This window comes from Temnothorax curvispinosus, unplaced genomic scaffold, assembly GCF_003070985.1.
Source record: "Temnothorax curvispinosus isolate PA1 unplaced genomic scaffold, ASM307098v1 QBEX01017734.1, whole genome shotgun sequence".
Lineage (NCBI taxonomy): Eukaryota > Metazoa > Arthropoda > Insecta > Hymenoptera > Formicidae > Temnothorax > Temnothorax curvispinosus.
The window spans coordinates 31,003-56,621 of NW_020227514.1; the positions used below are offsets into that span (position 1 = coordinate 31,003).

Below are 25,619 nucleotides of genomic sequence, written 5' to 3' on the forward strand. Positions count from 1 at the left end.
CCTACAATACACTGGTTGATTGGAGCGACATCAGACTGTTTTCAACAATATTAACGCATATCAAGAATTAATTGGAGAACTATTGTACTTGGCTAACCGAACAAGGCCAGATATAGCTTAACGTCTTACCTATCACAATACAACCATTGTCCTGAAAAACGACATTATACTATAGGTAAAAGAGTTTTGCGTTATTTGAGCGGAACTATAGATAAACGACTATCATATGATAAAAAATTTGGGACACTAAAAGCATATTCGGATGCAAGCTGGGGTAACGGTGAAAAAAAAAGTCTTTTTCAGGAGAAGCTATTTTCATAGGTAATTCGCTTATATCGTGGCGATGTAACAAACAGCGAACCGTAGGGAACTCTGCATGCGAAGTAGAATTATGCGCAATAGCGGAAGTAGTTAAAGACACAATGTGGATACGGAATATACTAAAAGAATTGAGATGTGAGGAATACCTTAGTACGCCGATTAATGTACATTGCGACAACCAAGCTGCGATTCAATGGCTAAATAATGCCAGTTCATCTAAGAGAACTCGACATGTTAACTTAAAATACCACTTTGTACGCGATGAAGTAGAGAGAGGCGATTTTTAAGTATTATACCTAAACACAGACAAAATGATTGCCGATTGCTTTACGAAAGCAGTGTCTAGAGAGAAACTTGATTGGAGCTGTAAACAAATGTCTATTATATAATATTGATTAACGCGTTAAACATGTAAGATTGATTTGTAGGAGGAGAATGTAAGGTAGTCCGTATGACAAACCGATCGAGGTACAATTATCTCTATGTTTATATTGGTCATGCGAGAAGTAACGCAAAATTTAGTTATAAGGCGTTGGTACTCATATAAGGCGCAGGGCTCCGAGAGGCTCCCCACTTATACCTCAAACAGAAAGTTCTCGTCCGTGATACCGCACGCGAAAAATTTACTCCATTACATATATATTATACTCACACATTATACTCGGTCTACGTTTGTAATAAATAATAGTTGTAGTAGCCGCAAGTTTGTTTCGACCTCCAACAGGATTAAACTGTGTAACTGTGCACGTCAAGTGCCAGAAATCTTATATAAATAAAAAACTTGTAATTGCATCACTGAGAGCCAAGAAGAAAGCTATTCCTAGTGTAATCGGCTCCCAAAGATCGAGCATTTCATCTTTCGACTTTAAGACGACGTGTCTGTTTTACGCGGAAGATGCATCGGAAGAATTTATAAAAAAAAAAAAACAAAGTTTGCAAGGCGCGATACTGTGCACGTGATCAGTACGATGCAAGTTAAAGAGAATATTTTGGAAACTGCAAAGAAAAGAAGAAATACGTGGTGCGAAACTGTAAGTATGCGCATCTTAAACGTAATGGATTTAGTTGCAGCCCAAAGTCAATATCACTGTTTATGTATGCGAAAATTTTTTCATTCTTTGAAAACGTACAAGGTTCCCGGACGTCCCGAAACCGAATATGCAAAAACAGCTATTGACTTTATTTCTTTGTTTCTCGAAAAACATTGCGATGAATTTCATTAACTGAAATTTTAAAAAAGTATAAAGATATTGACCCCAAGAGAGAGGGAGCGTGGTAACTGCTCTACCGAGTACAACACCCCGCCAGGTACCTAAGTCGTCTACAGACGATTCCGGGTCTCGACATCGAACTCGCGAAACTCATGTTCGACCGTTAGACGCCGTGCCGTCGTAAGCAGTGAGATCCCGACGACGGGCAGAGGCGCCGTACGGCAAACCGGGCTCGTGCGACGACCGGCCCCGCGAGGGGACCGGCCGCCTAGTAAGTGTGTCACATTGTTTTGAGCCTTTCGACTCACGAGACTCCTAGAGATATCATTGCCACCTTTGACTAGAGAGGATACGGCCTTAGAGGCGTTCAGGCATAATCCCACGGATGGTAGCTTCGCACCATCGAACGAGCGACGGTGGAGAAGAAAGAGAAGAAAAAAAACAAAGAAAAGAAAGAGTGGAGCGAGCCATATCTTATACTTGTTCCGCCCTTCCGTAAAACACTTGTATCAAAAGTTTTGTAATAAATATTATACTCTTAAATCTTGGAAAAGAGTTAAAAAGATTCATCGAATATTCATATACTTTTGGTAAAAATTTGGTCTACTAACGATCAAGTCCGGTTTCCAAAAAGATTGGTAACGAAAAATTGTATACTTTATGGCACTCTCTAGGAGATATATATTCTACCCTTACTTTATGTACAATTTTTTAAGATTTAGTCAATTAATTCTCGTAAAATTTGAAAAAATTTCGGAACCGGTTTCCAAAAAGATTGGTAACAAAAAAAAGCAGCGACATTTTCATCCCCAGAAAATTCTACCTTTATTTCATATATTTTTGGTAAAAATTTGGTCCACTAACAAATGAGTAGTTTGCGTACAGACAGACAGACGTGACTTATATATATAGACTAGATTTTGAGCCCGCGCGGGCTCAAAATCTATTCCCCTCTCCCCGAACTCACTCATTAATTAGGAGCACTAATAGAACCCCATAAAACCCAATTTTCAACCCCATAGTAGCCATTTCCATAAAATTAGTAATCTTTTGCTACCAATTTCATCAAAATCATCAACAAAAAATTAGAAAAATTTTGGCACCGGTTTCAAGAAAATACATTAATAAAAAATTATCCATTAATGAAAAATTGAACTTGCTCCAAAAATTAAAAAAAATTTTGGCATTGGTTTCAAGAAAATCGGTCAATTAATACTTGATATTTCTCGAAATTTGATAAATTTCCAAACCAGTTTCTAAAAAATTGGTAACGAAAAATTATCCATAAAAAAAATTCAGTTTGATATCTCAAAGTTTGCGGAAATTGGAACAATCAAGTACACTTTTTTTTAAACAGAAATCGGAAATCCTTTTACAATATTAGTAATTTTTCTAATTTTATTACATTTTTTAGTTCTTTCTACCCCTATTTCATACATAATTCTTTAAGATTCGGTCACGTATTTCCCGAAAAAATAGAAAAATTCCCAATACCGGTTTCCAAAAAGATTGGTAACGAACAATTACACACTTTATAGCACTCTGGAAAATTCTATCCCTGTTTCATATACAATTCTTTGAGATTCGGTCAATTTTTCCTGAAAAATTGGAAAAATTGAAAAAACCGGTTTCCAGAAAATCGGTACCGATTTTATGGCACACCCCAGGAAATTCTACCCCTATTTCATGTACCCTTGATAAAAATTCGGTCCACTAATAAATGAGCAGTTTGCGGTCAGACAGTGGGTGTGTATACGCGTAGGTGCGTATGTTGCGTGCGTGGGTGGGTGGAGGGAGGGCGTAAAACAAAAAAAAGTCGCGACATTTTCATCCCCGAAAAATTTGCAACACTTTGGTACCAATTTCGAGAGAATCGGCCTTTTACATAAATGTAAAAGTAGTTTGCGTACATACAGACAGACAGACGACGTGACTTTTATATATATATATATATATATACACCTAATATTCTGAACGGATCTGTAGGCCAGTCAAATTAGACAAAAAAAGGCTTTTACTCAAAAGTGATGCAAACTTTTTTATTCCTTTTTAGGCGTGTTGGGGGTGTTTAGAAAAGCTTATTTCAGAGTTGTCGTGTTATTTGACCCAGAGCTTTTTGAGGGGAGGAGGAAAAACCAAAATTTTCGCGGTTTTTTGCATTTATCTCGTTTCGATTAATAGGTGGCACTTTTTCGCTCCTGAGAAAGTTGTAGGGCTTGAAAAAACAAAGAAAATGAGCGGTGACTCGTTCCGATTCGTCAAAAATTGAGCTCAGGGGAGCCTCCGGAAGTCGCGCGTGTCGAGCCGAGCATTCGGAACTCGAGGCACGTTTTTCGCTTCTGTCTCTTTTCTGATAAATGCACATGAAGAATGACTACTGTGAACCTTGTAGAGGATAAAAATACCTACCATTTGCCGCACATTACATCGAAATTCATTGAATTTTTGGGGTCCGCTCATTTTCTTCGTTTTTTTCAAGCCCTGCAACTTTCTCAGGAGCGAAAAAGTGCCATCTATTTATCGAAACGAGATAAATGCAAAAAACCGCGAAAATTTCGATTTTCCTTTTTTTCCTCAAAAAGCTCTGGGTCAAATAACACGACAACTCAGAAATAAGCTTTTCTAAACACCCCCTACACGCCCCCTAAAAAAGAATAAAAGAATTCGCATCACTTTCGACCTCAAATGTCTAATTTGACTGGCCTACTGAGGAGTCACAATCCACATCGCCGAGGACAGTTAATTATCCTAGGGTTTTACCTTCTTAATCGCAGAAGAAGAACCCAACAACGAAGGCGTTCTGCCAGATTGAGTAACTTTGCATCACCAGGACGTCACAAGTTGAAAATTTTTGGCGACGATATTGATCTTTTAGTGTTACTGACAACCTTACAATAATCTAAATCTAACATTTATGTTATGAAACCGAGCAAGGGAAAAACAGAGCAGAAGATTTGTTCATCTACTTTCTTCCAATTCCTGATATTGCTGAGCATATTCTATTTCTTCACGCATTCACTGGTTGCGATACCACTTTTACATTTTTCAAGCAGGGTAAAATAAAATTTATTAAACTGTAAAAGAAAAAGAATATTATTTGCAGAATATTTTAAACATTTTTGGAGATTCGGATGCTCATTCAGATTTCATTAACATAACTGGACAAAAATGTATTCTTGCTTTATACGGAGCAAAGAGCAATAGTTTTTTGGATGAGTTTCGATTTTCATGCTTTGCCAAATCTATGTTGAAAGTAATGTTCAACGTTGCTACCACCTACTGAAACAGCTGCACTTTTTCAGAGTTTACTATCAGATTCAGCAGTGGCGCAGAGTTAAAAAAAATCCTCAAGATTGGGGCTGGAAATATACAAAAAATGGTTAATTTCCAGTTTTTTCAATGAAAGAAGCCGTTCTGCAGGATATTCTGAAAAAGATCTTTTGCAAATTCACAAAAGGCTGCAAAGTGAATTGTTGCTGCAGAAAAGCTGGATTGCGATGCTCTGTGACTTGTTTCAACTGTCGAGGTCAAGCATGCACAAACATTGACATTATAATAGATTACTGTGACTACGATGAAGAAATCGACGTAACTGTTTAACATTTTGAGGAGACATTGACTGATCCTGACAATGAGATTGATTCAAACAACGAGGAAGAATCAGAAGAAGCAGAGAAAAAAGATAATATTGAGGAAAAAAAAGATGCTGCAGAAGATGACATTTGCCAACCCTCTACATAAAAAAAGAACAAGATTTGAATAATTAATTTTTGCACTTTTTTGACTGCTTCAGACCTTGAGGTGAGCTCTCTCCTTTCTCTTTCAGTTTTAACGATTGACTAAATATATTTTTCCTTTTCACAGTGGAAATGTCTATTATAACCGTGCGTACCAACTTGCTGGTCACAACATCTCCTCAAGAAAGAAACTTTCTGCCTCAAACTCTGCAGGAATAAAATCGTCTTATCTTAATAAATGGTGAAGATGGTTCGAAAGAAGAGCCGAAATGTTCATCACATCTGAATGCACGGTTTTTTCTATTTTATTTGCGCACCACGTTCCGTGCCTGACTCGCATTCGCTGTTTTAAATCGTTGACACTTTCACGAGTCTAATTATATTATTGAATAATTAAGACAACCCTGGTAAAAAAATTCTCATAATCTTAATAATAAACTGAGCGGATTAGGCCTACAGGGGACACCACATAAAAAAAACGCGTCACTAACTCTACCGCAAGGTGGTGAGGAAACGAGTTCAAAAGTACACTACAGCCTCTGAGAAGTGAGGTACGGCGAGATAAAGTCGCTGAAACCGTTTATTACAAAAAATATCCTACTTTTCCCGGCTCTAGCGTCAAAACTATTGGTCGTAGAAAAAAAACCTACATTTCCTTTTTTGTAGAGAATTTAATTCCCTACAATATTGTATTAAACTATTTTAGACCAAGTCTAATGAAAACCGAGATATTTGCAAAAAACCAATTTTTTACCCCTTTCTTCCAAGATGGCGGCCGAAGCACACTACGGGGGAGATTGGAAACATGGTATGTCATTACTGACCCCCAAACAAAGCGATTAAAATTTTTTCCAGCTTAGTCGATTTTCAAATGTACTTGCCGAGTGGACTATTATAGACACGAGGCAAACCTGCGGACTTTTTGCCGGCCAGTATTCACATTTTCAACTTTCCTGAGCTCAATTTTGCTAATTTCTCACAAAACCAAACTGGGAAACATTATTAAAAAATCACATTGCACTACCAAAATATGTAAAAAACTAAAAATTGAATTTTTCAAAATTTCAAACCTTACTATCCCCCTTAAAAGTAAAAAAACGTAAACAATAAATTTTTGTTGTTGTACACAATTGTTTTTCGGGTCAAAATAGAAAAAGAAAAAATGAAATTGAGAAAATGAAAAAAGGAAATTTTTACATTATTTTCATCCACTTGTATCATGTCTATACGTTATTTTAAAAAATTTGGCAATTATACCATTCGATAGAGCAGAGTTTCAGCTTTAAGAATCTGTTTTTTGAATTGTGGTACAATGATTTTTAACAGAGTTATGAGCAATTAAAGTCAAAATGCTCATTTTTTATTCAATTCACGATAACCAAGTAGCAAAAAATCGTAGAAACATAGAAAAATATTTTGTAGAAAAAGCTTCAAGCCTTTACGTTAAAGAGTTGAAAATTTTCGTACATTTTTTTTTATACGTAACAGGCCGACAAAGTGAGAAGCAAATTTTCGATTTTGTCCAGTTTATAGTTTTCTATATGTAAAAATTACCAAACTCACAAAAACTAATAGTGATTTATTGAAAGTAGAGATTTCAAGCTGTAAAATTCTTTTTTTAAACTTAAATTTTGTTGATTTTTCACAAAGTTACAGCTGCTTGAATTTTGCCAATGTTTGAAAAGAAATTTAGTGTTGCTTTAATTTTTGTGTATCTCAAAATCAAGATTATTTAAATGAATAACGTCTGTAAAGTTGGCTCTCCTTTTTCAAAATTCGAAAAATTTATTAGAGTTCTGGATGCTTCAGCAAGAGTTTCAGTCATTTAAAATGACGAATACACCATTTTAAAAATGGAGGGGGGCTAACTTTACGGCGCCCTCTATTTTTGAAAATATAAACTTTTTACTGTAGATTTGGAAAGATTTTGATGAGTTGTTAAAGTTTCCTATAGGTTTTAGTAAGAGTTCCGTACAATCAACCCCAAAAATTGATGATAAAATAGAATCCATAATTTAAAAGTTGCACTAATTTTCAAAAATCCACAGTTCTGGCAAGAGTTTTAGTAGCCCCCCAAAAAGTTTTATCAAGGACTATTATGACTCGACGAGCTACGACCAATATTTCAAAAGTTACAGCTCTCTGAAATTCTCTTTTAAAAAGGGCAAGTCATCGATACTTGAATCTATCAAGTATTGTTGTCGCTTTTTCGCGATGCCGATTGATGATTCTCTCTTTGCACTTACTTTACGAACGGCTGTCGTCATATGGCATATTTTGACAGTTGTGTAGTTAATAGGGTGTAACAGTAACAATGAAATATTAAAGTTAAATAGCGCGCGCGCGTAGCGCGTGCCTGTGATGTCTAGTCCACCCAAAAAATAAAAAAGAATTTTTTTGGGGAGTTTTGGTGGAAGAGGTAAAATAGTCTTTAAGATAAAGACATATACTTTACTTATTTCAAGAGGTCTTAAAGGGCGTTTTAAAGGAACGTACCCAACCCTGTACAACTCATCCATTACTACCCTTCTCCTCTCACCTTTGGACCAATGGTTTAACGTCTCTTTCCGAAAGACGGAGCTCAGTTTTTCCATCTAGGGTTACCTCTCTCCGCTAGATGGGGGAGGGGGCAGCGTTTTTGCTGAGAAATTTCTCAGTGGCCTAGCGGGATTCGAACCCGGTTCTCCGCATTACGAATCTGGCGCTCTACCCACTAGACCAGCCGTCACCCCCAAATAGTCTTTAGAATACCATCCTATTCTGTCCCTTTTTCCCTCTCTCCTCTTTTCTCGTGTACACGCGCGCGCGCGCACGTGTGTGTGTATGTGTGTGTATATATATATATATATATATATATATATATATATATATATGCATCTTTTATGAAATTATCGCTATCCAAGTACTAGAGCAGTATTGGATTACAAGCACTTTCGAATGAATTCGAATGTCAAAGACTGAAAAAATTAATAAACTTTGTTGTACTAAACATTATTAGTGCTTCTTATTAATAATAAAATATTCTTATAAAACAAAGTACTTGTGTAATCCAGTTTACTACTCTCTAAAATATTTTTTAAATTGCAACAAATTAGGTACTGATTATATGTTAATTACAAGTATTAATAACACTGTACAACACCCTATAATTCTCCAGTTTTTTAACTGGAGGTGATTCAGCTCATTGTCAGACTCTTGAATAATCTGACACATGTGATTCACTCAGGTCACCCTCATTTCTTTTAGTTATACTTGATTGCAAAAATTATGGCAAAAAGTCTGGCCAGTTTTCCTATGGCGGGATGCCCCCGGCGATATCGGGCTGATTTTCACACACAAAGTACCTTATGACCCAACACTAAATTACCGTTCATACTAGCTTCTAGAACAATGTGATTCCGCAGTTATGACGTCAAATTAAAAAATGAAAGTTTTTTTTCTCCGGAACGGGAAAAGCTAGGACCTTAGGGAAAAATATGGGTAGTAGGATACCTTGGGAGGGTTTAAACGAGTATCGTTTAATTTGATTCCGACATCTATAGAGTGTCTAAAAAAATATTTTATTTTTTAAAACAATTTTTTTCAACACCCGGTAGAGAGAGATACCACTATATCATAATTTATATACAACATCACTACTTGATCATGTATAATATATATTTTACTCGAGATGATCGTAGCGGTACAACATGGTTAAAACTACAAAAAATTAAAATCATCTCTTTTGCTTTCTCATAGAGGAAGCTTTGTTTTCGTAAATTCGTATATGAACCTTTGATTGCGTATAAAGTTGGCTCTAATCAACCAAATTTAAAAAAATTATATACAAGATAGGGGTAGAAGAAACCAAAGAAAAGATTGTTTTTTGAGTTTTTAATGTCAATATGTTTAGAGTGTTTTAAAACGTCGAAATATTTTTACACTTGAGTTGCAATGAGTTTGATTTTTTATTTTTCTTTTTGATTTAATTTTACTGTTTTTTTTAATTTAATTTAGATTTTACGATACTTTTAAAATTGCAAGTGGCACTCACTTTCTTCAAAAAATCTTGTATTTTATTTGATGCATAATTATTAGTATTTATTAGTTGTGCTTCCTCATAGAGAAAGCTTTATGAGCAAAATAAAATGGGAGCAATGGTAGCAATCTGTAATAATAAGCAAGCAAATGTGCAAGTTTCTAATTTGCACACTTTTTTAAATTTTAAATTTAACCTTTTTATAAATCAAAAAACGGTCAGCTTATTGTTGGTAGCACAAGTGAGGTTTTACTATTGACGAATGTGAAATCAATGTTGACTTGTGGAGTTTAGGCTACATGGTCCATATATGGACTTATTTGGATTTTTGATCGCGTACAAAGCTGGATCTATAAATCAACTCAATTGTAAAGCATTATATATGAAATAGAGGTAGAAAACACTGAAGAACATAATAGAATTATAAATAGTCTGATATCTCAAAATTGGCGAAAGTTGGAGCAACCACAAACATTTCTCAAAAAATTCAAAATTTTATTAAGAAGGAATCTTTTTACCGATTATCGCCAAATTCAATACCAACCTTCTTTTAATGATGATCTATATAAAATTACATGTATAACTTATACATGTAACTTTTTAAGCAAAAATCGGTAACTCCTTTACCAATCCTCACCAAATTCAATACCTTTTTTAAATGATGCTCTATCCATCAAATAACTTGCACATTTTTTAAGCAGAAATCGGTAACTCTTTCACCAATTCTTGCAATATTCAAAACAACCTTCTTTTAATGATACTCTATATAAAATTACATGTACATCTTGAACATTTTTTAAACAGAAATCGGTAATCGGCCCTTCACTGATCCTCGTCAAATTCAATAACAATCTTTCTTTAAAATGATACTCTATCCATCAAATATAACTTTGGATAGACCAAGACGAATCGGATTAATAAAAGTTTTAAGGATGTATGCGGGTGACATCTCAAAGCATTACCAAAAATCTAAAAATTTCATAGATTGTTATATTATTACGTCCAAGTATCTGTGTAAAATTTCAGCACAATTTTCTTACTGGTTTAAAAGTTGATTAATTTTTTTGTTTGCATTAATTTTTATCACATCTCGAGATTGGCTGCATCAATCTTGATCGGACTAGTCGCACGCGAAAGCTTGTATCGACATTATATTTAAAAAATGTCGTTAAATTTTTTATTACGGCTTTAGTTTCTGAGATGATTTAATCAAAAGTTTGTTGACGTATGAAATTTCTTCTTATTCTTAGAATTTGATGAGCAAGTAGCATTACGAATTAAATCAAATTTTGTACATGAACTACGGAAACTATGATAAATATTCGTACAAAAGTTCCGTTGGATCCACTTTTTCGTTTAAAAATTATTTACTTAAAACTGTAGCAAAATGTGGTCAGTATACGCTGCATAACCCATTTTAGTCTATGAGATTTGGCGCAACATTGCAGTGTAAACACTTTGAGTCAATATCGAAATTTTATCGAAATTTTTTACGATATCCAACATTTTTCGGCATTTTGATTCCGCGCTAGAAAGGTGACAGGCAGTACGGCCAACGTAAAAAATAATGCAGTGTTGCCATATTTTAAGGTGGCATTAAATGGTATATTTTATGTTTACATTTTGTTTTAAAATTATTAATTAAATATATATAACTTTTACTTTTATATTAAATATATATTTAAATTATTTATAACCGAAAATCGTCTTATAAATTGATGGTTTTTTCATTTTTTGCAGTTGATTTTAGGGCATTTTCAAGACCAAAAGTTTCTGTCGTTGATTACGAAAAATATCAATTATAAATATTTCCTTTCTTGAAGACGTTAAAAATCATGTTATTTTACGATAGTTTAAACTTTTGTAATATTTATTTTATATATTTTAAACGTACGATATAAATCTAAGAAATCTGCAGTTTTCAAATTTTAATCACTTTTTGCTGGTATTGTACAACCCAAACATCTTCAAGTACTTGATAAGAAATCTATTGCTTTTTGATTAATTTTATTGTTCTTGCAAATGTACCTTCTCAATACTGTAACTTTCTGCGTATGAAGATGATGATTGCGAGGTAGCTGGACTAAAAGTTCCATACTTCCGGTCAGCATATCTGCCGGGGTATCCTCGGTCACAGTAAGAACCATTCTGGATGGCCTCTCCTCTCTGTTCCTGAAACAATGTTGATCAATTAAAATTTTTAACGGATAAAAATTAAATGTATTTCTATGGTAATATTATCGAGCTATTATATAAAAACCCAGTAATAAAGAAACTTTAGATTTTATCTATTCTTTCACTTAAAAACTATAAAAATTACAAAGTTGTACAGACATGAATCGTAAAAAAAAAGTAATCTGAAAGAAATAAAATTTTAAAGAATAAATATAGTAATCAGACACAACTTTCATACGATACACATTTAATAACTTTTTTTTCCATTTCCATTTTTGAGTATCATCATAAAAAATAAAATATGTATATACATAAAGACTTGTTGGTATAAAAATGTATGGCACGTTCCGGACGCCAGCGCAAATCTATTTTCGGTAAAAACGGCTGTTGAAAGCCGTTTAAAGTGTGACACTTGATAAGAAGCAAGTTTGTATACGCTCATCTGTAAACGATCAAGGCATTCGCGCCACGGGTCACCTTTCGATGGAAGGATTCGACACTGTGACTCTTTTACGCGACGATTTGCAAGTACTTGAAAAGTTGTGTATTAAACTTGAAGGTTACAAATTCCAAAGAACAAGTCAACTTTGCAAGTAGTACCGACATGTTGCAAGTATTCCACGAACGAACGGTTAAGTTAGCCCATCAAAACACACGCCATGTCAAAAAAGTCTTTTAGCGCATAAACATTAATGTGACTAGTACGGACAAAAGTTTTTGTGATGGTTGCGCATTGGGACAGATGCATCGTCTGCCGTTTGGAAATTGTCCAAATCAGTCGGAAAATGTCGGCGAATTGATTCACGCAGATGTAAACGGGCCCATGTCAACTGCTTCCTTGGGCAGATCAAGATATTTTGTCTGCTTCAAGAATGACTTTAGCAAGTTTCGGCAAATTTTCTCCTTATAACAAAGAAAGAGTGTAAAGTATGCAGAGTATTAAAACAGTTTTTGCGAATGAAGCTAAAACCAATGGTCATGTTGTGAAACGGCTCCGATGCGACGGTGGAAAGGAGTTTGACAATAAAAATGTCTCTACTCTGCTCAGCAAAAATGGAATTGAACAATTTGTAACCCCTGCAGCGTATACGCCGCAGCAAAATGGATCGGCAGAGCGCGAGAATCGCACTATCGTCGAGGCAGCGTGTTCCATGTTAAATCCAATCAAGTTTGAGATTTTTGTGGGCAGAGGCATGCAATACAGCTACCTATATATTAAATCATACTGGAAAAACTAGAATTAATAAAAAATCGCCGTACAAATTGTACTTTGGAAAAGAACTTGACTTAACACTTGAAAATTTTTGGTACAGAATGCTACGTATACGTCCAGAAACAGTTTCGATCCAAGTTTGACACTAAAAGAACATGTAGTCGGTTACGTTAATGAACGAGATGGATATCGAATCTGGATTCCTTCACAGAATAAAATTATATGCACGCATGACGTTTGTTTTAAACCAAAAGTCGTTTGCAACAAGAGCAATGATGTGGTTAAAGTATAAGCACTCTTTGAGTCAAACTGAAATGCAGAGCGAAATAGAAAACACCGGAGACACGGAAGAAATATCTGACGAGGATGCCTCTGTATTCAGCAAAGAATTAAAAGATGAATCCTCTTGTTCCAGTAGCAAGCGTACAAGAAAGAGACCAGGATGGATGACGAGCGGAGAATGTATCTCTTGCGCAAAATACAAGCCTTCCAAGATTGTGCCACGAAGCAATTGAGTCGAAAGTCAAAAGTCTTGGCTAGCAGCTATGAAGAACGAATTGGACTTGTAGGCTGAAAACAAAACCTGGGTTCTCGTGAAAAAGCCTGTTGATGCAAAAGTACTTGAATCGCAGAGTTTTTTGCGTCAAGGAAGAAAATAATGGAAATGATCGCTATAAAGCTCGTCTGGTCGCAAAAGAATATGTTTAGAAATCAGAAATCGATTACGACAAAAATTTTAGTCCAGTAGCCAGATATGACACGGTAAAAACTCTTGTTGCGGTTGCTGCTGCAAAGAATAAGAGTCTGAAGCAATTTTACGTAAAGACGGCTTTCCTGTACGGTTCACTTGAGGAAAAAGTCGTCTAAAACAGCCAGAAGGCTTCAAAGATAAAACAAGACGTGTGTGTGTCTGCTGAAAAGGAGCCTATATGGATTGAAGCAGGCTCCACGTTGCTGGAATAAACGCTTTGTCAAATTTATAAAGAAGGCTGGCATAAATTAAAAATTGTGATGCAGATCCATGTTTGTTTTATCGTGAGCGCAACGGAAACTTGTTTTACGTTGCAATATACGTGGATGATGGTATGATTGTCGGAAGCAGTAATTCCAAAGTTTAGTCATTTCTTGAACTTTAGCAAGAATTCAAGATTACAATAAACAATCTAGAAATCTTTCTCAAACTGAATATTGCTCGTCAGAAAATCAATCAACATCTCCCAGCGAAGCTACATATGTAAGGAAAATTTTGGAAAAATTCCGAATGGATGAATGCAATTCTGTATACACTCATCTTGTTGTTTGTGAAGAAACTGCATCAACTGAGAATTTCGACAATCATGTTTCCTATCAAGAAGCTGTGGAAAGTCTGATGTACATGATGACAGCCACACGTCCCGACATTGCATTTGCTGTAGGCAAAGCAGCTTGTCGTGCTCTTTATCAGCTAACCAGAAGCGATTGGAATGATGTGAAGAAAATGTTCAAATACTGGAGAAAACTACAAGCCACGGTATCACCTAAAAAGGTCAAGAAAGTCTGAAAGTATATAGTGATGGTGACTTTTGCTGGTGATGTCAAAACGCGACGTTCAACTAGTAGAGTTGTTGCATTGTATGCAGGAGGCGCAGTTTCATGGAAGTAAACTGCAAAGTTTGGTGGCTCTCTCTACAACCGAAGCAGAGATTATGGCAACATGGTGAAACAGCAAAGGAAGCTGTTTGGTTGAAACACTTGTTACATGACGTGCTCGGTGAAAGTTGCTTGCCGACCTTGTTTGTTGATGGCGCCAGTGCTGTTAAACTCACAAAGAACCCCGAATTCCATAAGCAAAGTAAGCACATAAAAGTACGCCACTTTTATGTTTGAGAAAGATATTTGGAGGATACCATTAACCTCCAGCATGTGCTTGCTGATATCCTGACAAAGCCTTTGGAGCACGTGCGTTTCAATAGACTGCGACATTGTAGGTTTAGTTTACCAACTAGAGTCAACCTTCTTGGTTAGCTAGCTATTGTCCTGCTGTCACGTAACAAGGACTAAAATTTTCATATATATCAAAGACAATACGAGTAAGGATATATACGTGTAATAAGATTCTATGCCACTTGAGAAACGGTCTTTTTTAAATAAATATACGTGAAACCTGTCCATCTGATTTTTGCTACATAATCCACAACACTTGCAAGTACATGGGTCAACTTTCTATGCACGCGTGAAAAGTTGTAAACCCATGTGGTAACTCATCGTCTTGCGTGGAAAGTGTATGCGTGGAAGCAGTAGGTTTCGCCCTCCGCAGAGGGAGGGATAATTTCCCAAAGTTGGGACCACGCGCACTTTTGCTCACATCAAAAACAACTAGAGTGTAAAACTTTAGGTCGATCGGGAGCAAGGGTCATTCGGAAATACACCCAAAACCCAACCTAATCCAATCCAATTGTTGGAAAAATTTTTACATTGATTTTTACCAAGAGAGTCGCAAAAAATATCAAAATTTGAAAGGCCCTATTCTGAATAATTAACTAGAATTTATTTCCATTTTCCTAAAAAGCAATCAGGCAAATGCTATTTGCCTAGGAAAATGCGATTTGCATTTGAACACAAATTTACGGGCAGAAGCCATTTGACCAGGCAGATGGCATTTGCCTAGTCTAAAGCTCTTTTTCCACATCAACCATTTGCCTACAACATGTGTGTGTATATATATATATATATATATATATATATATATATATATACATGTACAACTTGTTGCATCAGTCGATCGTTGAGCAGCTTGCTAGATCGAGAGAAGGGGAGAAGGGTACTTTTTCGATAAATAGACACGTCGTGTACAATAAACGGAAAACTTTTATATATTGATAAAAGATTGATCCGTGTGACCAACTCGCATCACGCGGTCGAAGCAAGACTGAGGCGCTGCGGTGAGGTCGAAAGTCGAAAGTTTGGAAGCTCGCGGAAGGCAAGACGGATCCTCATAAAAGTCGGATGCGCGCGCATGCAGCGTCGCTCATTCAAGCATGCTAGACAAACTTTACTTTTGCCGTCCAAGTGCTTTCATCTACGCTCTCACGCACCCCCATACTCGAGCGTAAGCGTCGGAACCTTGACTTCGGTAACGGCTTAGTCAATATGTCCGCCTTTTGCATTTTAGACGGAACATGCACGACTTTGATCTCTCCGTTCTCAATCATCTCGCGAATGTGGTGACATCGGACATGTATATGCCTAGTCTTTTTGTGGAACTCGCGATTTTTAGCAAATTTAATAGCACTTTGATTATCGACATACAATGTAGTCGTTCTCGCAATGTCCGATCTCGCACAACAAATGTCGGCGATGCGGCAACGTACTCTGCTTCCGTTGTGCTCTTTTGGCGACGTAAAGACCATGTCACTGGCCCATTGGCGAGGCTATAAACATAGCCTGTGGTTGACCTTTGAGTCTCTAGGTCACCTGCGTAATCCGCGTCGGAGAACCCTACCAGCTTCGAATCGCTTCCGCCGCTTCGGTATTCGGTATTTGATATTCTATTCCAACGTTTACAGTATCGACTAGATACGCAAAGATCTTTTTCACAGCTCGCCAGTGAGATAGAGTACGAGTATTGAAGAATTTACTTGCTGTATTTACCGCAAAGGCGATATCGGGTCTCGAAACTATCGCGACAAACATGAGCGATCCCACGGCTTCGCGATACGGAATATTTCATCATTCTTTCTCACCGGACATGATACTGCATGAGAATCTGCAGGTACACTCGCTGCCTTTGCTTCGTTTATTTGAAATTTTTCGAGGATGCGTTTTATGTACGCGCTTTGATAGATGAACATTGATTTTCTCTCTTTATCGCGACGAATTTGCAAACCGACAAAACAGCTTTTATCGCCTCGCGTAATTTCGAATTCTCGGCTAAACAACGTCGTTATCCGTTTCAGGACTTTTTCCGACTCGCACGCGTCAAGACTGTCGTCCACAAACAAGGCTAGATAGACTTTACGACAGCCCTCGTACTCGCCGGTATAAACGCATTTATCCGCACTGGTTTCCTTAAAACTATACTGTCTCAAGAACCCGTTAAACTTTTTGTTCCAGCACCGTGGTGCTTGCTTCAAGCCATACAAAGACTTGTTTAGCTTACAGACTATACTCGCACCACTCGCACTTGACTCGCTGTTGTCGACGTTGAGTCCCTCTGGAATTTTTATATGGATCTTCTCCTCGAGTTTTCCGTAAAGGAACGCAGGAACGGGGCGAGCAACAAAATTACAAGTTGCATATTCTGATGGGGCACGATCCATAGAATATTTAAATAACAAAAAGATCCGAGCAACAAATTCTTTTAGTTATGTTTTTAGCCATCAAAGTCGTATAGGTAACGGTCGGCGCGGAGATAATTAATTTGTTTATTTGCAGTTGGGGGCGAGCAGCAAAATCATACGTTGCATATTCTGGTAGGGCACGGTTCATAGAATATTTTAAGACCAAAGAGAGCCGAGCAACAAATTTTTTTAGTTAGTTTTTAGCCATCAAAGTCGTATTAGACAACGGTCGACGCGGAGATAACTAATTTGTTTATTTGCAGTTAGAAGCGAGCAACAAAATCATACGTTGCATATTCTGGTAGGGCACGGTTCATAGAATATTTTAAGACAAAAAAGAGCCGAGCAACAAATTCTTTAATTTATTAAATAATTATTAAATAAAAATTTATTAAATAAACAATTAGCGTCAATTTTTAACCCAAAACATTGTAGTGTTTTTAATTACCTACATTTAAAAAAAAAAACGTTCAAATCCGAGTAGTTTTAACCGGTTCCGAGATAAAAACCTAATTTGCCTCCACTAATAGGTCATTGAAATCGGTGAAATTGCCCTCTTTCTGTATAATTACCTTAATAAGAAATTAATTAGGACAGATACGCGAATCAGGATGCGTCCGTGCGATTTGACGAATAAGAGCAGCCTAACGTTGCTACATGTGTGGAGAAACATTAGGAGGAGCGCTTTGTAAATAACAACGGCTACGCACGAATGTCGTTCATGTATATAGCCGTTGTTATTCACTTAGCACTTCTTCCAATGCCTCGTCACGCACCTAACAACATGAACGTTAGGCTGCTGCTTCTCATTGAATTGCACGGACGCATCCTGAGACGGGATTCTGTAACTCCTTAACGATAGTTTTGAATATCCCGGGAGTGCCATAAAATGTATAGTTTTTCGTTACCGATCTTTTTGGGAATCGGTATCTTTTTGGAAATCAGTTACAAAATTTTCCAGAGTGGGGGAGAGAGAGAGAGAGAGAGAGAGAGAGAGAGAGAGAGAGAGAGAGAGAGAGAGAAGGGAGGGAAGGGAGAGAGAGAGAGAGAGAGGGAGAAGGAGAGGGAGAGGGAGAGAGACTATTTGCGTGTCTTATTACATATGTCCTCCGGGGCGAAGCCCGGGTAACCAGCTAGTTATAAATATTAATTAATTAATTGAGTTTTATTTAATCTTGCCAAACCTTTGGTTCGTGGGTGTAAAAAAAAATTTACTTTCAATAATATTTTAATTTTTTAAATAAATATATATTTAAATAATTATATAAATATAAAATAATATAATTAATAGTAAATAAATATAATAAAATTAATAATAAAATAAATCTTTTTCATAAAAATAAATATAAATTTAACAATATAATTGACCGAATCTCAAAGAATTATATATGAAGTAGAGGTAGAATTTTCTGGGAAATGCTATAAAGGTGTATTATTTTTTGTTACTGATCTTTTTGGTAACCGGTTCAGAAATTTTTTAAATTTCCCGGGAAATAATTTACCGAATCTGAAAAAATTACATGAAAGAATTACATGAATAGGGGTAGAAAAAACTAAAGAATGTAGTATCGATATTTAACAATATTAATATTTTGATTGCAGAGATTACGGTTTCCAAAAAATCGGTTATGAAAAATTATACACATCACCGCCATCCCCGAAAAATTTAAAAAATTTTGAAACACGTTTCACCGGTACATCCGCGCAACGCGCGGGAAAAAAAATTTATACCTCTATCATACTATAATATAAAATCCGACTGTTTGTCTGTCTGTCCGCGAACTACTTATTCGTTATATAATGGACCAAATTTTAAAAAATTATATATGAAGTAGGGGTAAAACACTTTCCGGGACGTGCCATTAAATATATAATTTTTCATTACCGATTTTTTGGAAACCGGTTACAAAATTTTTCCAATTTTTTGGGAAATAATTGATTGAATCTTAAAGAATTATATATGAAATAGGATTAAAAAAAACTAAAAAATGTAGAAGAATTAAAAAAATTGCTAATAGTGAAGGGATTTCCGATTTCTGTAAAAAAAAATGTACGTGATTTTGCTCCAATTTCCGCAAACTTTGAGATATCAAGCTAAATTTTTTTTATGAATAATTTTTCATTACCGATTTTTTAGAAACTGGTTTGGAAATTATTCAAATTTCGAGAAATAATAAGTATTAATTGACCGATTTTCTTGAAACCAGTTCAAAATTTTTTTAATCTTTGAAGAAAAAGTTTAATTTTTCATTAATGGATAATTTTTTATTAATGGATTGATTTTCTCGAAACCGGTGCCAACATTTTTTAAATTTTTTGTTGATGAAACTGGTACCAAAAGATTACTAATTTTATGGGGATCGCTACTATGGAGTTGAAGTTGGGTTTTATGGGGTTCTATTGGTGTTGTTAATTAATGGGTGAGCTTGGGGAGAAGGGAATAGATCTAGTTATTATAAAACTTACAAATGATAAAAGACTTTTCAATTCAGTTTTTCCTGCTCTACCTGCCCACGAACAGTGGTCCGCATATTACATGATACTAAAATATATTACAATATATATATTACAATATTTTTGAAATACATGTATACCTCTCTTTCTTTGTTCCTCTCTCTTTCTCTCTCTCTTGAATAAAAAAAAATAAAAATGCAAGGCTGAAATTTTAAATATGTATTTTCTCCGATCATCGTTTCCGAATTTTCCCACGTTGTTAAGTTTCGCCAACTTTCTCGCACTATATCCGTCTTTTCACATACATTGCCGGCATTTCAGAAACTAGATCAAGCACTTTTTCGCTTCTTTATTATTGTCCGCAAACAGTGTTCACATTATTGTTACGATTCTCACAAGAGCAGATCTTTTCTACAAATAATCACAATGATTCAGCAATATGCGTATATGCGAATACTTTTGCATTCTAATTCGTGAAAAATATCATAATAAATAAACATAATATACAAAGATAATATAGATAATATATAAAGATTGACTCCTTGCTGCATAGTCTCCCATATATGGGATACTTGTCTTTTGGCAGTATTTCTGCATTTTTATTTTGCATTAACAATAAATTGTAAACAAAATATCAGTTGAAATTAACATTTTTTTTAAGTTTATGCTAGAAAAATGAAGATAATATTCATGTCCTGAAAATTTTTATTAATGTATTAATAAAAAGATTGATATTTTATTAACATTTTATTAAATTACTTTGTAAAAACAGATTGATATACATGTCTCTTACTACCTTTCATTGAGAGTGATTTGATGGGTAACAACCTGCATATTTTATTATTAATCTAATTTGATACCATAAGACCCAAATAAGGTCTACTATTAACGGCATATCAAGAGAGTCTAATGAAACGGTCCCATTCCAGACACTTTTTGGTATCAAGAAACACGGTAGTGTCTTGCGCCAAGTACACGCGGAGCGAGACCGACCGTCAAGAGACACGGTAGTGTCTCGCGCCAAGTACACGCGGAGCGAGACCGACCGTGACTCTTTTACGCGACGCGACGGGTTGCAAGTACTCAAAATGTTGAGATCTCGTTAACGAGTAAACGGATCAAGTTCTAAGTAGGCTTGATCAATAGCTTGGGTCGATTTACAAATAAGAGTGTTTTTTTTCGCTACGTGCTCTACGAGCGGAGATATTACAATGCAAAGTCTGAAATGGTAAATTACACACAGAAAAATATATACTACCTGCAAGTTAATATTACTTGCTTCAAGTATTTGATAAGTTCATATATCCGCAAATCTACCATAAAGTCGTCATAAGTATCAAATTTACTCAAAACATATTCTAGATCTTTAGCCCAGTCAAATTAGATTATTTTTGAGCATTTGAATGAAAAAATTGCCGGCAAGCTGGAAATTGGTATACAGGTTCATTTTAGTTCTTTTAAACATACTAAAAGTCCCCATACATAGAGCGTGAGCCGGCTGCGCCATTTTGAAAAAAAAGAGTACAAAAATGGGTTTTTTGCAAATAACTCGGAAATCATTATGCTAGGTCTACAATGCGAGTCGTAAAGTCGTGAGTCGTAAAAATTAACCAATCACAGTCGATTATTCTCCTCAAATTCGATTGTGATTGGTCAATTCTTATGACTCACGACTTTACGACTCGCATTGTAGACCTAGCATTAGTTTTACGGAAAAGAACATTCAGAGCGAAAATGTAGCTGATAAAATTCCTCGAAATTTGGTTTTTTGTAGAACTTCGTACGACCATTAGTTCCCAAGATAGATTTTTTTGAAGCATCGAGCAAATGAGGAAAGAGCTGTTTCTTCGAGTGTTTTTTCAAAATATCTCAGTTTTGGCTGTCCGAAAGTAAAAAATGCATACAATAAAAGTGAAAGATAATTAAATTACCTACAAAATGCATTATTTATGTTATACCGCGCAACTAATATTTCTAGAAATATTATGGTTTAAATGAAATTTTGACTTTCGGAAATTGTGAGAATAAATATTTCCTCGCAATATAAGTCGGAAATGGGTAGTCCTACGTAAAAAATTGTTAAAATCAAGTAGAAAGGTTATTAAATTTTCATTATTTTGGTTTTTGACCGATTTGCATACGACTAATAGTATTTTTGATATCCGTAAAAAAAACGGTTTTTAGGTACACTTCTCAAAATGGCGAATTTTCGAGTTATCTTTTTTTAAAAAATACACATGTTTTTTGAAGTTTATTAAATTATCTTTAAAATGATTTTTTATTTGACCTTCTGTGATGAATACTTCCAGAGATATAGCCTTTTAAATATTTGTTTATGTTAAAAATTTCTTAATAATTTATAGTTCAACATCTGTAAATTTAAATAACATTACATCTTATGAAAGTAAAAGATAATTACATTTAGAAAATTTTGATGTCATTTTGGAGATTACACAATTTTGGAGATATTTTAATCGAAACGGAACGAAAACTATTACAAACAACCACAAACAATTCTATATCGAGTCGCGTAATTAGTTTTAAAATATTTCCAAAATTGGCAAAGTTACACTTCTGGTATATTGCAAAAATATCATAACTAGATATATATAGAACGGTGCAAATACAAACAAAAAAAAGAAAGCACTACAAACAACTACAAATGATTCTGAAGAATATGGCGCAAGCGGATTTGAGATATCTCCAAAATTGGTGAAGTTACTCTTTTTGTTTATTGCAAAAATATAATAACTTTTGAACAATGCAACTATAAACAAAAAAAAAGCACTATAAACACCTATAAATGATTATGAAAAAGATGGCGCAAGCGGATTTGAGATATCTCCAAAATTGGCAAAGTTAAATTACTCTTTTTGTTTATTGCAAAAATATAATAACTTTTAACAGTGCAACTACAAACGAAAAGAAAAGCACTACAAACAACTACAAACGATTCCGAAGAAGATGGCGCAAGCGGATTTGAGTTATCTCAAAGTGGGGTGCGAGTAATTTTTTAAATGTTTATAATTTTTACTACAAACGAAATTTTTGTTACTACAAACAACTACAAACCAAATGCTAACGTTTTCCGTAAAAAAATTCATTTTTTGAAAGTCGGGTGCAAGGTTCACACATAGGTAAGGACCAATTTTTTCAAAGGTGCCGCCATAGCCGCCATGTTCTTACTGTGAATGCCTCACCTCGCGAGCCGCAGTAATGAAAGTAGGGAGTGACGACAAAATCTATGACGTCACATGAACACGAAAACGCTTTGACAGCTTACTGCCGCGTATATTGGAACGGATTTACAGTGCTGCCAGTACTGCGAGTGAATAGCGAAACACACCCTTAGAATCCTGTTGTTTGGTATTGGTTCTTGTTTTATCTAAATATAAACTATATTTAACTATATATATGTATAGCATTGCCGATTGAAGGATTTCGCGTTTTGACTGTAAGAGAAACACGTTAGACCGTGAATTTACTAAAAAGCAGTCGGTTAATTCTAGTTTTAACATAATATTATTACTTATATTACTTATTATTTACCCACTCGGCATGTAATATTTTAGAAACATTTCTGCAAAATTTCATTTGAAATATATATATTACACTTTTCATCAATATTTCAGAAATATTTCACGACCGTTTCTGCAACATTTCTGCAATGTTTCAATCGGCACAATTATTTCAAATGCAACTTTGCTGAAAGATTTCGGCAATATTTCGGTAATATTACTGAAATATTTCTGAAATATATCTACGAAATATTGCAGAAACACTTTAGAGATATTTTAAATACATTTTACACTGAGAAAAATGTTTTGTATTAGCAAACAAAATTTTGTTACTGACGTAAAAACTATTTGTTGATATGTGAAAAATGAAATATTTTGTTACCGGAACAAAAAAAATATATTAAGCTATGTGCGTATAGCCGCCGCGCATTTGTTCAAAGAAATCCGCTCTCTCAGCCGGTCACCCATCCAAGTAGTTGTACCGGCGCCTTGTTGCTTGACATCGATGCTCGAACAGGGTAGTGGTGATTTTCTGACTCTGACGCTTCTTTCTTTCTTATACTTGCTTATTTTGGTGACCATAAAGCTATCGCATAACAATATTAACAATACAGATGTACGAATAAATCTTTTTTGCTAGTCAACGTCGAATATTAATTTATATTAAATATTATTAAGTATTTTATATTTTATATTTTATATTTTATATTAAAAATGCCATATGACGAAATTTGGAATATCAGAAAATTCTTAATATTATAAAAGAGAAAAAATGCAATAAAATGTAATAATTATATAATGATAAATTTAATTTTTTACAAGTTCTAAAGTCTGTCAGCAACTTTTCGGAAATATTACAAATGCAATGTTGTATGTGAAACATTCAAAAATATAACGCGTGCAATTTAAATGTAAATAATAGTTTTATCATGTATCAGAAATGTTTCTAAACCATTACATCTGCAATATTTCTTCTGCAATATTGTAGAAATTCACTGCCTACAATTCAATTTTTCATTACCTACGCAATCCTTTAGAAATTTTTCAGAAATATTTTAAATGCAATGTTGCGTTTGATATGTTACAGAAATATTATTTGTGCAATGCAAACGTAATATTACTTTTATAATGTTTCAGAAATGTTTCTCAAATATTGCATCTGCTACATTTTTTTGCAATATTACAGACACTTACAAATATTGTAAACAACTTTGTGAAAGATTTCAGAAATATTGTTAATGCAATATTATAAAAAACATGATGCAGGTACATTTCTTAAATATTTCAGATGCATAGTTACAAATAAAATGTTAACGAAATATTTCTGTACTATTTCCGAATATTTCAATATTTCAGCAACATAACATGCCGAGTGGGTATATTATAATATACTAAAGCACTCGCTGCCCCCCCCCCCCCCCTATGCACAGAAGTCTCACTTTATAAGAGCAATCAGTCAATTCTAGTTTTAACTAAATTATTTTAGTTCATACGCGAATTTACTAAAGTTAATTCTAGTTTTAACTGAAATGCATTTGGTCAATTCTAGTTTTAACTAAATTCTTTCAGTTAGAACGCGAATTACCGAAAGGGCTTAGTTAAAACTAGAATTTACTAGTAAATTCGGGTTTTGACAGATTTCGGGTTTTAACTGTAACATATACATCGATCACATCTAATAGTTTACTTCTCTCATGTTTGACTCCGCGATTGACTTTGTTATTTGCTATCGATACAAATTCTTTCAAATTTTTTAGTATATTATCTTGAATTTATTATGTAACTTGAATTCAATTATTTAATTAATATTGTTTGTCGGCTGAAGAAGACTCTGTGTAGTTTGAAACGTCTCGACGTAGTATTATTTAATTATATAATTGAGTTTAAAATAAACTTTTAAATTTGACATCTACTATCTGCTCGTTTATTGGCCCTTGTTCTTTCTCATTATTTGAGACACACGAGCGAGATATTTTTAATTAAAAGTGTAATGTTTTGCGTAGAGAGTCGTCAATCTGTATATTAAATTCCAATTTCAGTACATTACATCTACTAAATTAATAAAAATAAAAATATTGTTAATTTTACTTATAATTAGTATGACATACTCAATAAAATATTAACTTTTAATTTTAATACCAGATTTATCATAACTAGGCATTGGATTTTTTAAATGCAGATTGGTGGAAAATTAATAATTAAAATTATGATCTTATAATATCCAACATATTTATACTGCAACATATGTTAGGTATATGCCTATTTTACATTATCTACACATTCTTCCATTTTTTTATTGTCGTTCAAAATTTTTCCAATTCGAAATTTTTGTCGAAAAACGTTTGAAACATGAGGCACTTGAAAATATAACTTTATTGACTTTCTTTATGAGCTTTGTTGACCTCTCCATAATTATTTTTCACAATATAGCATATGACATAATTGATAACCATAGAAAGAACGTTTACGTGCACACGTTTAAGTGAACATGTATGATGTGGAATTGGACTTGAGAGCAATGTCCGCAGTGGCCTTGCTCGCGACCTCTTCAAAACTTGAGAGAAAGAGAAAGAGGTGAAGGAAGAGAGAGGGGAAGGGAGGGAGGGAGGGGGAGAGAGAGAGAGAGAGAGAGAGAGAGAGAGAGAGAGAGAGA

At 34.7% G+C, this 25,619-nt stretch overlaps 1 protein-coding gene across 3 annotated transcripts in view; it reads right to left on the reverse strand.

Annotated features, from left to right (window-relative positions):
• Positions 1-25,619, reverse strand: part of LOC112467654 (cordon-bleu protein-like 1) — a 160,362-nt gene that overhangs the window by 30,547 nt on the left and 104,196 nt on the right. For all 3 annotated transcript variants that reach the window (XM_025036356.1, XM_025036358.1, XM_025036357.1), the window contains one exon: positions 11,316-11,459. In XM_025036356.1, coding sequence (XP_024892124.1) covers positions 11,316-11,459 — 144 coding nt within the window. The remainder of the gene's footprint in view (positions 1-11,315; positions 11,460-25,619) is intronic.